The 16,867-nt window shown below is 36.6% G+C and overlaps 1 protein-coding gene across 3 annotated transcripts in view; it reads left to right on the top strand.

Annotated features, from left to right (window-relative positions):
• The first annotated feature begins 710 nt into the window (after positions 1-710).
• ITGB6 (integrin, beta 6) overlaps positions 711-16,867 on the top strand; it is a 91,204-nt gene continuing 75,047 nt past the window's right edge. The window contains exons 1-4 of one of the 3 annotated variants that reach the window (XM_011991494.1): positions 711-1,015; positions 1,745-1,824; positions 4,421-4,452; positions 5,227-5,473. In XM_011991494.1, coding sequence (XP_011846884.1) covers positions 1,001-1,015; positions 1,745-1,824; positions 4,421-4,452; positions 5,227-5,473 — 374 coding nt within the window. In that variant the 5' untranslated portion in view covers positions 711-1,000. Of the gene's footprint in view, positions 1,016-1,744; positions 1,825-4,420; positions 4,626-5,226; positions 5,474-16,867 lie in introns of all 3 variants that reach the window. The other 2 variants (XM_011991486.1, XM_011991503.1) reach the window with 2 other exon arrangements.

Genomic DNA, 16,867 nt, shown 5'->3' on the forward strand with positions numbered 1-16,867 from the left:
GGATTTAGCCATAGATCATATATATTTTAAATTGTCACTCTTTCACTCAACAAATAAATATCTCCTATGTGCCAAATCATGAGCCAGAAGTTGGAACAGCACATTGTGAAGAGAACTTGGTCCCTAGCCTGAGGGATTCGGAATCTTGGGCACCATCATTTCTGTTTTCATCATTGTTGTCATCAATGTCTTTTGACACATTCTTATTTTGATCTCCTTTGATTTTTGTATATTATGATTATTTCCAATATCATTTTAAAATAGGAATTTCGTACTTATGGAAAAATATATGCCATCTAATTTGAAAAATAAGGAAACAGTGCTTTGCTTTCCCTAGCCTACCTTCTCATTTACTGTAAAATAATAATTTTTCTTTTTCAGGGTTCATTTCAATTTTTTGAAAAGGATTTAGCAATGAAATACAAAAATCTCAGTTATTTTCATTAAGCTCATTTTTTACTTTCCCCACGTATAGGCTATATGCTTTATTTAATATCTTTATTCTTTACATTAAGTTAAAATTATTTTAGAAATGACTATTTCAATTGCTGTTTTGACATTTCATTGATCAATATTTCACTAAAGATAATAACTTTCTCTAGGATGCAGAGAGACTCATAGAACTTACACCAGAATTTCCACTGAATGAATTTCCCCACCTTCTTGGTGATTGTACACCTGCCTTCCTTATAAGGCGAACAAGGAAGTAAATCATGTTGAAGTTGCTTTTAAACACAGCTTTTCTGCTTTACCTGTCCAGGTAGCCTCTGTTTTCATTTCAGTCTTAATGAAAACTTTCTAACTTACATCTCAAGTTTCTTTTCAAAGCAGTGTAAGTAGTATTTAAAATGTTACACTTCAAGAAAGAAAGACTTTAACGATATTCAGCTTTGGTCTTGTAACGCTGAAGGTAATTCATTTTTTAATCGGTCTGCACAGCAAGAACCGAAGCGAATGGGGATTGAACTGCTTTGCCTGTTCTTTCTATTTCTAGGAAGGAATGATCACGTACAAGGTAAGACCTACGTTCTCCGATATGTTGCTTTCGTGGTATGCTTGACAAACCTGTCATTTGGTTCAGAAACTAGATCTGAAGTCATGTTTTATTTGATCTGTTCCATTGCTCTTTTGTCACTGAGTGAACGCTTTAACAAATTACAGACAAACACCGGGCAGTTCCCACAATGAATGCTCTAGGCTTAAGGTAAATAAATACAAAGGTTGCACAGGCATTTTAATGAGGAGAATTAAATAACATTGCTGCCCAATGGAACTTAGTGCCACTGTGATAACCATTTTTGAAACTTTTCTATTTTATTCTACCACAAGATCTTCCACTTAAGAGTAATAATCTTGAAAGAGAGAAAGGATTTATTTCAAAAACAGAAATACCTCGTTTAAGAAAGAAGCATTTTTTAATGGGTGCAAGTAATTTTTAAAAATTAAGGTGGAACAATAAATAGGATAATCCTATATTTGTGAACTTTCACATTTTAAGAAAAAAGAAGATGATAATTTTGGCTTATAAGACATACATACTTTTTAATACACATACACATATTTTACATGTGATAGATGTAAAATATAAACTTTTATGTGAATTGCTAACATTTCGAGGACTGATCTTGGATACTAAACTAAACTTTGATGTTGTTTTGTTCAAGTAATGTAAGAGCCATCAGTCTCATAAATGGAATGACTGAAAGTATACTTAATCCCTGCGTCTTGCTGGGTCTAAACCTAGGTGGCTGTGCCCTGGGAGGTGCAGAAACCTGTGAAGACTGCCTGCTCATTGGACCTCAGTGTGCCTGGTGTGCTCAGGAGGTAAAATAAACGACCTCAACATGTTTTTAAAACCTGTCTGCAGTTACACTCATGTTAATTTCCTCAGTGATAGTTCTGATAGTAAATTGTTTTTTTGTGGAATTGTATGAGTAAAACAAATCAGGAAAGGAGAAGGTGAGCATTGGTAGATCAAAATGGCATTCATGTGATTACTTTCAAAAACAATTTGTAGAAGGAGTGGATGTCAAATTATTTGGAAAAATATGTAACTTGGGATTTTTAATTTTACCTCACTCCTTCTCTTATTGTAAAGCCATTTCTAACTGGTTGCATATAAAATATGGAGGCTGTCTGGATACTCAGAGATCATGGAGATGGATTTTCTAAAATTAAACATACATTTGATGTTCATATCATAGTTGTATTCCATCTGGGTACTAGGATCCATTCTGAACTACTGCTAGGTTCTAAGGGATGTGTTTTAAGTTTGGGGCAAATATTACTGGTCAGGCATTATCCAGTTCTTTTAAAAATGGCATTTTTATAAACTCAGTGACTCTGTACCACGCCAGTGACAAAGTTCCAAATAGGCACTCCTTATCTGGTCAAACTGAAAACTATGTGAAATCAGTGTGAAGATGATCGGGGAATATCTACCAAGCCATCCTAAGACACTAGAGAGTGATGTCTGACTGATTCATGGTGAGAAAGACAGGCATTAGCTTTCTGAATTTTAAAACAAGTCTCTACCCACTGGATCTCATAAAGATAATCTAAACATAAATCAAATCATACAAATACCAAGTTCAGCGAGAGCTGAGCATGCTCAGCTCAAAGAGAAACAAACCTCAACACCTCAACACCAAACTCAGAACTGGGTTCTACCTGTGGAAACCCAAACTCTGAGTTCAGTTTGTATCCATGAAGACAGGAGAGCACAAACGTAGCTCAGTCCCCTACCACAGCCTTGACCGACGCGACCACAAACAAAAGTCCAAGAGAATTATGCCTTTTTTTGAGTTCCTGTATCAAAGCAGGATTGAGAAGATACAAGGAGGGAAACATTCACATGTTTTTGGGTATTGACTTCCTGAAGAAGTATTAGTTTCATGCCAGAGAGATAAAATAACAAATCAGCCTAGAATTTTCATTTAAATGCATTTTTCAGCATTTAGTTAAGAGAGTTTCCTAAGTTGCTGCTGATAACTTTACTTGTGGATAATACTTGGTAGCCAAATTGTTGTCAAATTGTAAAGCCAAATTATTCTAAGAGGCCACTCTAATATTAGAAGTAGTTATGAGGATGCCAGTTGAAGCAGTTGGAGCAAAAAGTAAATTAGGCTTCTGCTTAGGGCAGATAGAAAATAGGTCATGTGGTTAATACCACCTCTGATCTTTTGGCAAAGGCTATGACTAGAGGGATGGCAATGACACTGTGTTGAGAAGGATTCTGAAGCCTTGGCCAGCCACTGTTTCCCTTAGTGACATCATGGGAAGTTACAGTTTGCCATGCCTGGCCTAGAGCTTCAGACATGCACAGGCCTACTGATTGATAACAAATTGTATTCTCAAAATCAATTTCAGAAGAAATCTAACTTTCCTAGCTGATGAAAACAGCAAGAGTGGCTTGGAGTTCTAAGAGGCAAGGAAAATAGTGTGAGCATTGGTTTGGTTTTCTCTAAGCATGAGAGTCAATGGGCAACAAGTTCCCCTTTGCGTAGTGTCATGCCCGCTCTAGAGCAGTCGTGCCTATCAGGTAAGTTAGGTATTTAATCTGTTAGCTCCATCTCCCTGTTTTGGGTGTTCCAGAATTTGAATGACCACATCTCTGCTGCGAACGACTTCATCTCACTGTACCTCTGCTATCCTTGTGGGAAACTCCTGTGCCCCACACAGAAAAGCAGACTTTTAACCCATCTTTTTCACTTTTCTTCCTCACTTTCAAATCTTGGAGAAAGTTCTAAAGGATCTTGAACTAGAATGCTTCAAGACTCTGGGTTTAAAGTCCACAAGAGGTCAATTTTGGTGAAGTCATGCTGCACTATAAGGGTAACAGACCAGTGCATACAACTGGCAGAGAGTGCTAGATGGGGGAGATGTTGCAATCCCTACCCTTTAGGAATCCTCAAGATCTCTCTTTATCACTAGATTTAGGGATTGACACTGGAGCACTTGGACAGTGTGTCAATTCCCAAATCTAGTGATAAAGATTTGATTGTGGAATCAAACCTACAGGTCAGCCTGAGTAGATAAATTCATGGAATGATGTCAACTTTATGAACCCAACTGTTTCAAGGATCTGGTCATGGCCTGGGAAGAAGCTTTAAAGAAGTGACCTTAAGACCTCCCCCACACTCCCTCCTACCCACCACCCCCAAAATTGTTACATGAATTCAAGTGAATATAATTGAAAGGAGACTCCAGTTTTACTCAGAATTTTACTGGCAGAATTCTCTGGTTATTCACCTATAACTTAACTTTAGACCTATAATCAATGTTAGTCATGTAGGGATACAATATGATAAGATGCTTAACTAGCAAAGTGTGCAGAAAAACTTTCAATTGCTGGTATCTTATAAAAGAAATTCAGATATGTTTTCTTTTTCTGGTTATTGTTTTTCTTTTTCTTTTTTAGAATTTTACCCGTCCATCTGGAGTTGGTGAAAGGTGTGATACCCCAGCAAACCTTTTAGCTAAAGGATGTCAATTAAACTTCATCGAAAACCCTGTCTCCCAAGTAGAAATACTTAAAAATAAGCCTCTCAGTGTAGGCAGACAGAAAAATAGTTCTGACATTGTTCAGATTGCACCTCAAAGCTTGATCCTTAAGTTGAGACCAGGTATGTTAGGATTTGGCTCATGTAAATAGATCTAATGTTATATATGGTAATTCTGCTACCCCACTAATGTGTCTTGTATCACATTACATATCATTGATTATTATGACTCGAATTTCCCATTCTTAAGGAAATCGAAAATTGCTAGGCTCACACATTTCTTTATTCACATCGGTCCCTGGCACTCCAATTGTGTTACTGAAGAAGCCATCTCTAATAGTAACCATTTAAATTACTCAAATGTTGTTAACGCTTACCTCACATTTCTTCAAGGATTGTAATGTAGATTTAAACTCTCTTTTATTTGGTTCCCCTTTTCTAAAACGACACACAAAAAATTCAGCTTATCTTCTATCTAAATGGATGCTAGTTCTCCCAAGGAGATATAAAATATCCTAACTTATTCTCCAATAGTTCTAAACTCACTGCTGAAAGAATTTCATGGGTTGGTTCATTTAGGATCTTAACCACACAGTTAACGAAATCCTATGTATTTCAGTAAGTTCTTATTGAGGTGAAATAGCCAGCTGACCCAGCAAGTGGCCAGTTGCAAATAAATCTCAGTGTGTTTTCCTGGGTTTGCTTTTCCTATTGGGCTTTGCAGGTGGTGCGCAGACTCTGCAGGTGCATGTCCGCCAGACTGAGGACTACCCGGTGGATTTGTATTACCTCATGGACCTCTCCGCCTCCATGGATGATGACCTCAACACAATCAAGGAGTTGGGCTCCCGGCTTTCCAAAGAGATGTCTAAATTAACCAGCAACTTTAGACTGGGCTTCGGATCTTTTGTGGAAAAACCTGTATCCCCTTTTGTGAAAACAACACCAGAAGAAATTGCCAACCCTTGCAGGTAAGTAAATGATTCTCTTGGCATCTATGTGCGCTGATTTTCTATGGAGATACTCCTGCTCTGAGCTGCACTTGCCAGGAGCTTGCTAACTCCCTGGCATTTCTGCCTCGTCTGGTTGGATCTCAGCAGTTCTCTCAGAGGCCTAGGTTGCTTGGAGTGAGGTGAGGTCATCTGAACTACGTGGTTCTAGCCGTGGGTCCTTGTGGCCTCTGCATTTGCCTCCCAGTGTAGGGCAGGATGTGGCAAACCAGAATGTGTGTTATGCATGCAAGGGAACCAAGGCTTTCACCATAGGCTCCATTGGATGGTGCCCAGTCCCAGTATCTCAGACACGTTCTAGCCTCAATGGCCACCACTTTCTGAGGTTATTTGAAAATAACCTTCACTTTCTGAGAGTCTTTCTCCATGACAATGACTTCTGGCAAAATAATAATTTTTGCAACTTTTTCTGACATACTCTGGGAAATATTCGTTTCTCTTATTGCTTGGAGAAGGCATGCAGCCTTCACTGCTATTAAATTCAGTAGTAAATGACTCCATAGGCAATGACTCCATTCTAATATGCTATAATAAGCTATTAAAAACCACATATTATGCAGGTGATGGTGGAGGACAAATTGCTTTGTGATGGCTTATCTGTGCAGTGAATGACATGTTCAGAATCAAATAGTCTCCTATTGAAAAAGAGCTACCATATGCTCTGTCCCAGACCTTATGCTGAAGGTTTTACATACATGACCTCATTCAGTCTTCATAATAACAGCAGGTTAAACAGCAGGTTAAAGCTAGCTTAATAACATCAGCCCTACATTCAGAGGAAGTGAGGCTCCGAGAGATTAGCTATTTGCCCAAGGCCACATGACTAATCCATGATCTGTACCAAGATTTGATTTGTCCCAAAAGCAAGCCCATTACTGCTATATATCTAGTTTATATGAAATAATTTTCCAAATGTTTATTAACTTATAATACTTTTATACACCAAAGGCATCAATCTCTATAAAAGATAAACAGCTTTTATTATGACATTTAAAAAACATCTCAGTATAGTTCCCAACTACAATCTAACATAATCAAAAATAATTTAACCATAAAAGAAATTTATCAGTGATTGTAACACTTAGAAATTGTGTTTGGTTGCAAGTATCTGAGACAGTGGCATAAAAAAGGAGTATTTTTGTTTTTTGTGTTTTGTTTTGTTTTGAAATGGAGTTTCACTCTGTCACCCAGGCTGGAGTGCAGTGGCATGACCTTGGCTCACTGAAACCTCTGCCTCCTGGGTTCAAGCGATTCTCCTGTGTCAGCCTCCCGAGTAGCTGAGATTACAAGTGCCCGCCACCATGCCTGGCTAATTTTTGTATTTTTAGTAGTGACTGGGTTTCGCTATGTTGGCAAGGCTGATCTCAAACTCTTGACCTCAAGCGATCTGCCCCACTCGGCGTCCCAAAGTGCTGGGATTACATGCGTGAGCCACCACGCCTGGCCAATATTTTCTTTTCTCTTTTGCATGAAATACAGAGAAAGGCCATTCAGTGGTGATATGGCAGATCCGTAAACATGAGGAATCTAGGACTTTTTCTGCTCTCTGCTTCACCATTATTGACACTTGGATTTTATCTTCATGGTCCAAGAATGCTGCCAGGGCACTGATCATTACTTCTTCATTTCAGTCAGAAGGAAAGGAGGAAAATAGTGGCAATAAGGGCACTGTCTGCCCACTCCCTCACAACTCCTTTTCATGTATAGTTGACATGCCTAAAACGCACAGATCAAAAATGTTCAGTTTGATGTGTTTTGATGGTTAAATATACCATTGCAATCAATATCCAAAACATGATGTAGAATATGTCCATCACCTCAGAAATTTCACATTACAGTTAGTTCTACCACTTCAGAGGCAACCACTTTCTATTTCTATAATTTATATTGGTTTTGCCTATTCCTGAATTTTGTATGAATATATAATGTAGTATATGCCCTATGTTTTTGGCTTCTTTGGTTCAACATCATGTTCTCAAGATTTACCTATGATTTTGTATGTATCAGGAGTTTGCTTCTTTTTGTTTTAATTAATAATCCATTGTATATATTTACTACATTTTGTTTACTCATTCTTTCATTGGTGGACATTTGGGTTGTTTCTATTTGGGGGGATTATTATGAAAAGGCTGCTATGAACACTTGTGTAGAAGTCTTTGTATAGAGGTATGCTTTTATTTCTCTATAATAGACACCTAAACTGGAGTTGCTGAACTATATGATACTTATAATTTTTAAAGAAACTACCAAATTGTTTTCCAAAGTGAACGTACCATTTTGCATTTCCTTCAGTAGTGTGACAGGGTTCCAGATATTCCACATCCTTACTGACACTTGGTGTTGTCAGTGTTTTAAATTTTAGCCATTCTAATAGGTGTGGGGTAGCATCTCATTGTAGCTTTGATTTGCATCTCCTTAATGATGATGTTGAACATCTTTTCTTCTGTTTATTTGCCATTTTTGTTTCTTATTTCGTGAAGTTTCTTTTCAAATCTTTTGCCCATTTGTTTAAGATTAGACTGTCTTTCCAATATTGTGTGGTAAGAGTACTTTTTATATGCTGGATACAAGTTTTTGTCAAATATATTTTGCAAAAAAATGTATATTTTTGTCAAAAATATTCTCTCCCAGTGTATGGCTTGTATTTTAATTTTTCTGGCAATACCTTTGGTCAAGCAAAAGTTTGTAATTTTGATGAAGTTCAGCTTATTAATTTTTAATTTTATGGTTACTGTATTTTATGTCTTAAGAAATTTTTGCTTACCGTAAAGGTCACAAAGACTTCTGCTGTATTTTCTTCTAGAAACTTTACGGTTAACGTGCTTACATTTAGGCTTCTGATCTCGAATTAGCTTTTGTATTTGGAATGAGAAAAAAGGTCTAGGTTCATCTTTTGTTTCCATAGAGATATCTAGTTGTTCAAGCAGTATTTGTTACACAAGATTTTCTTTTCCACATTGAGTTATCTTAATGTGTTTGTGGACAAGCAGTTGATCATGTATGTGTGAGGCTAATACTGGACACTATTCTGTTTCATTGATCCATTGCATATACACATGTAACCACTAATGCCTCACTACCTCCCTTATTGTAGCTTTATAGAAAGTCTTGAAATCAGGACCATAAGTCCTCCAACTTTGTATTTTCATTTTGTTTATCCTAGATCCTTTGCATTTCCGTATAAATTTTAGAATCATCTTGTCAATTTCTTTAAAAAATATGCTGAGATTTTTATTGAGACAACATTGAAACCATAGATCAATTGTGGGGATATTGAACAGCTTACACACATCGAATTTTCCAATCATTTTATATGACATATATCTTCATTTATTCAGACCTTGTTTAATTTCTCAGAGCAGTGTTTTGTCATTTTCAGGGTAGATATCTTGCACATGTTTTGTTTTATTTATTTCTAGGGACATTTAAAATTTTTTATTTTCAAATTCTTTGTGGATAACATGTAGAAATGCAATTGATTTTGCATATTCACTTTGTATCCTGCAAACTTCATGAATTTTCTCATTAGTTCTAGTGTGATTTTTATAGATTCCTTAGAATTTTCTGTGTATATGATCATGTCATCTATGAATAACAACTTCTTTTTCCTCCAATATCTATGCTTCTTCTTTCTTATTTCTTACCTTAATGCACCAACTTGGGTCTCCAGTACCCTTTTAAATAGATATAGTAGGAGAGGACAATCTAGTCATGTTTATGATCTTAGGGAGAAAGGATCAGTGTTTTACCATTAGGTATGTTGTTAGCTAGTGTTTTTTCATTTTCTTTCATCAGATCAAGGAAATTATCTTCTATTCCTTGCTTGGTACGTTTTTTTTAAAAAAAAATTATAAATGGTTGTTAAATTTTATTTCCCCAACTTAAGAAGTTTTTGCCAGAAATTTTACTCAACACCTTAGACTTGCATCTCGTTGGCTGGCATTTAGTTACATGACCACAGTTAACTATAAAGGAAGCACATTGCTAGTTGCTCCTCCAAAATCAGCATTCTGTTACTAGGGAAGAAAGAAAGATGGATACAAGGTGGCATCTACGAGCAGTTCCTGCAACACTGAATACATAGATTTCTATAAAGAGTTATAAAGACTTATACCCTCAAAAATGCTGTATAATAAAAAGTAAGGTATGATTATTGTTATTCATTGCTTGATTCACTTGTAAAGGGAAATAAGCTTGGTGCTAACAGCCTCTTAACTATCTAACATAAAAGTATTGCTAATGGTTTTGGCCCCATTTTTAAAATCAGAGAATATTATTCCTGAATACAATTTGTATTTAGTTCTTTGGTATACTGTGTGTCTTGCCCCTACAATAAGCTTTCATAGAGAGTTTAGTAGGGCAATTCCATCTAGAATTACAAAGTGCCACCTCTGCCCCAGAGTGTATATTTAAAATCATTCCTCATGTCACAGATCAGGTACGATGTAGCAACATGCAGTACAATAATAATCATGGGAACCAATGAGTGTGGAATGTTACCAGAGAAAATAACTAAAATTAACAAGGTTGGATGGCTCAGCTAAACTGGCAGCCCAGCATCTTGAACTAACAATGAGACCCTGTCCTTAATCGGGCTTCAAGTAAATGAAAGCAGTTTGGCTCTTTATTTACCTCTGACTGCACTTTATTCATGCATTTATTTATTCATTCATTTGTTCAACAAAATTTACTGAGTTCCAACTATGTACCAAGCAATGTGCTAGGCATGAGTATTTTTGGAAGAAAAAGACCTAGTCCCAGTTCTCAAGTAGCTGAAATCCTTTGGGGAAGCAGGTACATGATATCGCATGGTGATTAAGCACAAGGGCTTTGGAGTCAGCCCTGGATTCAGTCTTGATTCATACATTCACAAATAATGTGACCTTGGGTGAATCATTTCATTTCTCAAGTTTTCAGTGTTTTCGCTGTAAGTCTAGAATAACAATGCCAATCACAAAGAGTGGTTTTAAGAATTGAATGAGTTGGCCCGGCGTGCTGGCTCACGCCTGCAATCCCAGTGCTTTGGGAGGCCGAGGTGGGTGAATCATGAGGTCAGGAGTTTGAGATCAGCCTGGACAACATGGTAAAACCCTTTTTCTACTAAAAATACAAAAAAATTAGCCGGGCATGGGAGCACGCGCCTGTAATCCCAGCTACTTAGGAGGCTGAGGCAGGAGAATCGCTTAAACCCGGGAGGCAGAGGTTGCAGTGAGCCAAGACTGCGCCACAGTACTCCAGTCTAAGTGACAGAGTAAGACTACATCTCAAAAAAAAAAAAAAAAAAAGAAAGCAAGAAAGAATTGAATGAGTTAACGAATGAAAGCATTTGGCATTGGGCCTGACCATGATACATTCTCAATAAATAGGAGGTGCTATTAACAACAACAGGGTGTGATTAGGGGGAGACCAGAGCACTGTAGAAGGGGGCAAAAAGTGGAGACCTGTAGGAGAATCATATATTTGATCCCTTAAAAGGTTCAATATATCCTATTTTCTGAAGATTATTATTATTGGCAAAATTTACCATTAAGGTTATAAATAGCAAGTTCTTTTTTGTGGCAAAATTATAGGTTTTCCATTTCCATTATAGTCCTAACTCTCTCAGTTTCTCTGTCTAGATAGTATCCCCTCATACACACATACATACATATACATGTCAAGATAAAAAAATCAGTCTTCTGATCAAACTAAACCTTGTAATTGTAGAATAAAATATTCTTAGTAGGAAGGCAATTAGAGGTAAAAGGAAAGAGCATAGAATTTTTCAGACCTGGGTTACAATCCTAACTTGGGATAAACAATTACTCTCTTTGAGCTCAGTCTCATCACTTATAAATGGGAATAATAATATTGACCTTCTAGAGTAATTGTGAGAACTGAATGAACTCAGAACAAAACAGACATTCAAAGCAAATGTTAATTTTTGCTTCCTCTCATTACCACTTACTAATTTATCTCTAGTTATTTTAATCTAGTAGTCCTCAGACTTTTAGATCTCAGGACTCCCTTAGACTCTAAAAAATTAAAAGTCCCAAGAGCTTTAGTTTATGTGGGTTATATATACCCATAATCATCATACTAGAAAGTAAAACAGAAATGTCTTAAAATAATTATCTATTGATTTATTTAATAATTATAATAAGAAACCCACTGCATATTACTGTAATATGTTTTTATGAAAAATAACTGTATTTTCTGAAACAAAACAAAAATTAACAGGCCTTCTGCTCTAAAATGGAGCAGCACTGTTTTATTTATTTGGAAATCTCTTTAAACATCTGGTTTAATGGAAGACAACTGGATTCTCTATCTGCTTCTGCATTTAATCTTTTGCCTTTTTCAAAAATTGAATTCCATGAAGAAAGTCAAACCTCATATAAACATGTAGTTGGAAAAGGAAGAAGCATGTAATCGCTTTTTTCAATGCCTGTGGACATTCTTCTTCGATATTACCTTCAAACTAGATAACAGGTGATAGTAGATAACAGGTAAAACTAGATAACAGGTGAAAGTAGTTTCAACGAGGAATCTGAAACATCAGTGAATGTTTCATGTTGTTAATCTGAAAAGCCATTGGTCTCTTTTCATTTTGAATAGCTTTTTAAAACCAGTGTATGATTTTGTAATATGATGCTTTGTTCTTTGTAAAATATTGATTCAGTGAGCTATGCAGACCTTACAGATTTCATGATACAATATCAAAAAAATCACATTTGTTAATATCACTACCATTCTCATCAGACAAATCTTAAAGTATTGGGAAGCATTGATTTTTCTATTTTATTATTATTATTATACTTTAAGTTCTGAGATACGTGTGCAGAATGTACAGGTTTGTTACATAGTTATACACTTGCCATGGTGGTTTGCTGCACCCATCAACCCATCATCTATGTTCGGTATTTCTCCTAGTGCTATCCCTCCCCCTAGCCTCCCACCTCCCAACAGGCCCTGGTGTGTGATGTTACCCTCCCTGTGCCCATGTGTTCTCATTGTTCAACTCCCACTTACGAGTGAGAACATGCTGTTTGGTTTTCTGTTCTTGTGTTAGTTTGCTGAGTATGATGGTTTGAGCTTCATCCATGTCCCTGCAAAGGGCAAGAACTTATCCTTTTTTATGGCTGTACAGTATTCCATGGTGTATATGTGCCACATTTTCTTTATCCGGTCTACCATTGATGGACATTTGGGTTGTTTCCAAGCGTTTGCTATTTTGAACAGTGCCACAATAAACATACGTGTGCATGTGTCTTTATAGTAGAATGATTTATAATCCTTTGGGTATACACCCAGTAATGGGATTGCTAAGTCAAATGGTATTTCTGGTTCTAGATCCTTGAGGAATAGCCACACTGTCTTCCACAATGATTGAACTAATTTACACTCCTACCAACAGTGTAAAAGCATTTCTATTTCTCCACATCCTCTGCAGCGTCTGTTGTTTCCTGACTTTTTAATGATTGCCATTCTAACTGGCGTGAGATGGTATCTCATTGTGGTTTTGCTTTGCATTTCTCTAATGACCAGTGATGATGAGCTTTTTTCCATGTTTCTTGGCCACATAAATGTCTTCTTTTGAGAAGTGTCTGTTCATATCCTTTGCCCACTTTTTGATGGGATTTTTGTTGTTGTTGTTGTTTGTTTTTTGTTTTTTATAAATTTGTTTAAGTTATTTGTAGATTCTGGATATTAGCCCTTTGTCAGTTGGATAGATTGCAGAAATTTTCTCCCATTCTGTAGGTTTCCTGTTCACTCTGATGATAGTTTCTTTTGTTGTGCAGAAGCTCTTTAGTTTAATTAGATCCCATTTGTCAATTTTGACTTTTATTGCTTTTAGTGTTTTAGTCATGAAGTATTTGCCCATGCCTATATCCTGAATGGTATTACCTAGATTTTCTTCTCGGGTTTTTATGGTTTTAGGTCTTACGTTTATGTCTTTAATCCATCTTGAGTTAATTTTTGTATAAGGTGTAAGGAAGGTGTCCAGTTTCAGTTTTTTGCATATGGCTAGCCAGTTTTTCCAACACCATTTATTAAGTAGGGAATCCTTTCCCCATTGCTTGATTTGTCAAAGATCAGATGGTTGTAGATGTGTGACATTATTTCTGAGGTCTCTGTTCTGTTCCATTGGTCTGTATATCTGTTTTGGTACCAGTACCATGCTGTTTTGGTTACTGTAGCTTTGTAGTATAGTTTGAAGTCAGGTGGCATGATGCCTCCAGCTTTGTTCTTTTGCTTAAAATTGTCTTGGCTATACGGGCTCCTTTTTGATTCCATATGAAATTTAAAGTAGTTTTTTCTAAATCTGTGAAGAAAGTCAATGGTAGCTTGATGGGGATAGCATTGAATCTATAAATTACTTTGACCAGTATGGCTATATTCACGATATTGGTTCTTCGTATCCACTAGCATGAAATGTGTTTCCATTTGTTTTTGTCCTCTCTTATTCCTTGAGCAGTGGTTTGTAATTCTTGAAAAGGTCCTTCACATCCATTGTAAGTTGGATTCCTAGGTATTTTATTCTCTTTGTAGCAATTATGAATGGGAGTTCACTCATGATTTGGCTCTCTGTCTGTTAGTGGTGTATAGGAATGCTTGTGATTTTTGCACATTGATTTTGTATCCTGAGACTTTGCTGAAGTTGTTTATCAGCTTAAGGAGATTTTGGGCTGAGATGATGGAGTTTTCTAAATATACAATCTTGTCATCTGCAAACAGAGACAATTTGACTTCCTCTCTTTCTATTTGAATACACTTTATTTCTTTCTCTTGCCTGATTGCCCTGGCCAGAACTTCGAATACCATGTTGAATAGAAGTGGTGAAAGAGGACATTCTTGTCTTGTGCCGGTTTTCAAAGGGAATACTTCCAGCTTTTGCCCATTCAGTATGATATTGGCTTTTGGTTTGTCATGAATAGCTCTTATTATTTTCAGACATGTTCCATCAATACCTAGTTTATTGAGAGTTTTTAGCATGAAGGGGTGTTGAATTTTGTTGAGGGCCTTTTCTGCATCTATTGAGATAATCATGTGATTTTTGTCTTTGGTTCTGTTTATGTGATGGATTATGTTTATTGATTTGCATATGTTGAACCAGCCTTGCATCACAGGGATGAGGCACACTTGATCGTGGTGGATAAGCTTTCTGATGTGCTGCTGGATTCAGTTTGCCAGTATTTTCTTGAGGATTTTCACATCAATGTTCATCGGGGGTATTGGCCTGAAATTTTCTTTTTTTGTTGTGTCTCTACCAGGCTTTTGTATTAGGATGATGCTGGCCTCATAAAATGAGTTAGAGAGGATTCCCTCTTTTTCTATTGTTTGGAATAGTTTCAAAAGGAATGGTACCAGCTCCTATTTGTACCTCTGGTAGAATTTGGCTGTGAATACATCTGGTCCTGGGCATTCTTTTGGTTGGTAGGCTATTAATTACTATCTCAATTTCAGAACTTGTTATTAGTTGATTTAGGTATTCAACTTCTTCCTGATTTAGTCTTGGGATGGTGTATGTGTCGAGGAATTTATCCATTTCTTCTAGATTTTCTAGTTTATTTGCATAGAGGTATTTATAGTATTCGCTGACGGTACTTTGTATTTCTGTAAGATCAGTGGTGATGCCCCGTTTATCATTTTTTATTGTGTCTGTTTGATTCTTCTCTTTTCTTCTTTATTAGTTTGGCTAGTGGTATATCTATTTTGTTAATCTTTTCAAAAACCTGCTCCTGGATTCACTGATTTTTTTAAAAGGATTTTTGTGTCTCTATCTCCTTCAGTTCTACTCTAATCTTAGTTATTTGTTATCTTCTGCTAGCTTTGGAATTTGTGTGCTCCTGCTTCTCTAGTTCTTTTAATTGTGAGGTTAGGGTGTCGATGTTAGATCTTTCCTACTTTCTCCTGTGGATATTTAGTTCTATAAATTTCTCTCTAAACACTGCTTTAGCTGTGTCTCAGAGATTCTAGTACGTTATATCTTTGTTCTCATTGGTTTCAAAGAACTTCTTTATTTCTGCCTTCATTTCATTTTTTATCCAGGAGCATGTTGTTCAGTTTCCATGTAGTTGTGTGATTTTGAGTGAGTTTCTTAATCCTCAGTTCTAATTTGATTGCACTTTGGTATGAGAGACTGTGTGTTATGATTTCAGTTATTTTGCATTTGCTGAGGAGTGTTTTACTTCCAATTATGTGGTCAATTTTAGAATAAGTGCGATTTGGTGCTGAGAAGAATGTATATTCTGTTGATTTTGGGTGAAGAGTCCTGTAGATGTCTATTATGTCTGCTTGGTCCAGAGCTGAGTTCAAGTCCTGAATATCCTTGTTAATTTTCAGTCTCATTGATTTGTCTAATATTGACAGTGGGGTGTTAACATCTCCCACTATTATTGTGTGGGAGTCTAAGTTTCTTTGTAGGTCTCTAAAGACTTGCTTTGTGAATCTGGGTGCTGCTGTATTGGGTGCATATATATTTAGGATAGTTGGCTCTTCTTGTTGCGTTGATCTCTTTACCATTATGTAATGCCCTTCTTTGTCTTTTTTTCTCTTTGTTGGTTTAAAATCTGTTTTAAACCAACTCCTGCTTTTTTTGCTTTCCATTTGTTTGGTAAATCTTCCTCCATCCCTTTATTTTGAGCCCATGTGTGTCTTTGCACGTGACATGCGTCTCCTGAATACACACCAATGGGTCCTGACTGTTTATCCAATTTGCCAGTCTGTGTCTTTTAATTGGGGCATTTAGCCCATTTACATTTAAGGTTAATTTGCCAGTCTGTGTCTTTTAATTGGGGCATTTAGCCCATTTACATTTAAGGTTAATGTTGTTATGCGTGAATCTGATCCTGCCATTATGATTTTAGCTGGTTATTTTGCCTGTTAGTTGATGCATTTTCTTCATAGTTTCGACAGTCTTTACAATTTGGTATGTTTTCACAGTGGCTGGTACCAGTTTTTCCTTTCCATATTTAGTACTTCCTTCAGGAGCTCTTGTAAGGCAGTCCTGGTGGTGACAAAATCTATCAGCATTTGCTTGTCTGTAAAGGATTTTATTTCTCCTTCGCTTATGAAGCTCAGTTCGGTTGGATATGAAATTCTGGATTGAAAATTCTTTTCTTTAAGAATGTTGAATATTGGTCCCCACTCTCTTCTGGCTTGTAGGGTTTCTGCAGAGAGAACTGCTGTTACTCTAATGGGTTTCCCTTTGTGGGTAACCCAACCTTTCTGTCCTGGTTGCCCTTAATATTTTTTCCTTCATTTAAACCTTGGTGAATCTGATGATTATATGTCTTGGGGTTGCTCTTTTGGAGGATTATCTTTGTGGTGTTCTCTGTATTTCCTGAATTTGAATGTTGGTCTGCCTTACTA

This window comes from Mandrillus leucophaeus, unplaced genomic scaffold (genome assembly GCF_000951045.1).
Source record: "Mandrillus leucophaeus isolate KB7577 unplaced genomic scaffold, Mleu.le_1.0 Scaffold110, whole genome shotgun sequence".
NCBI lineage: Eukaryota > Metazoa > Chordata > Mammalia > Primates > Cercopithecidae > Mandrillus > Mandrillus leucophaeus.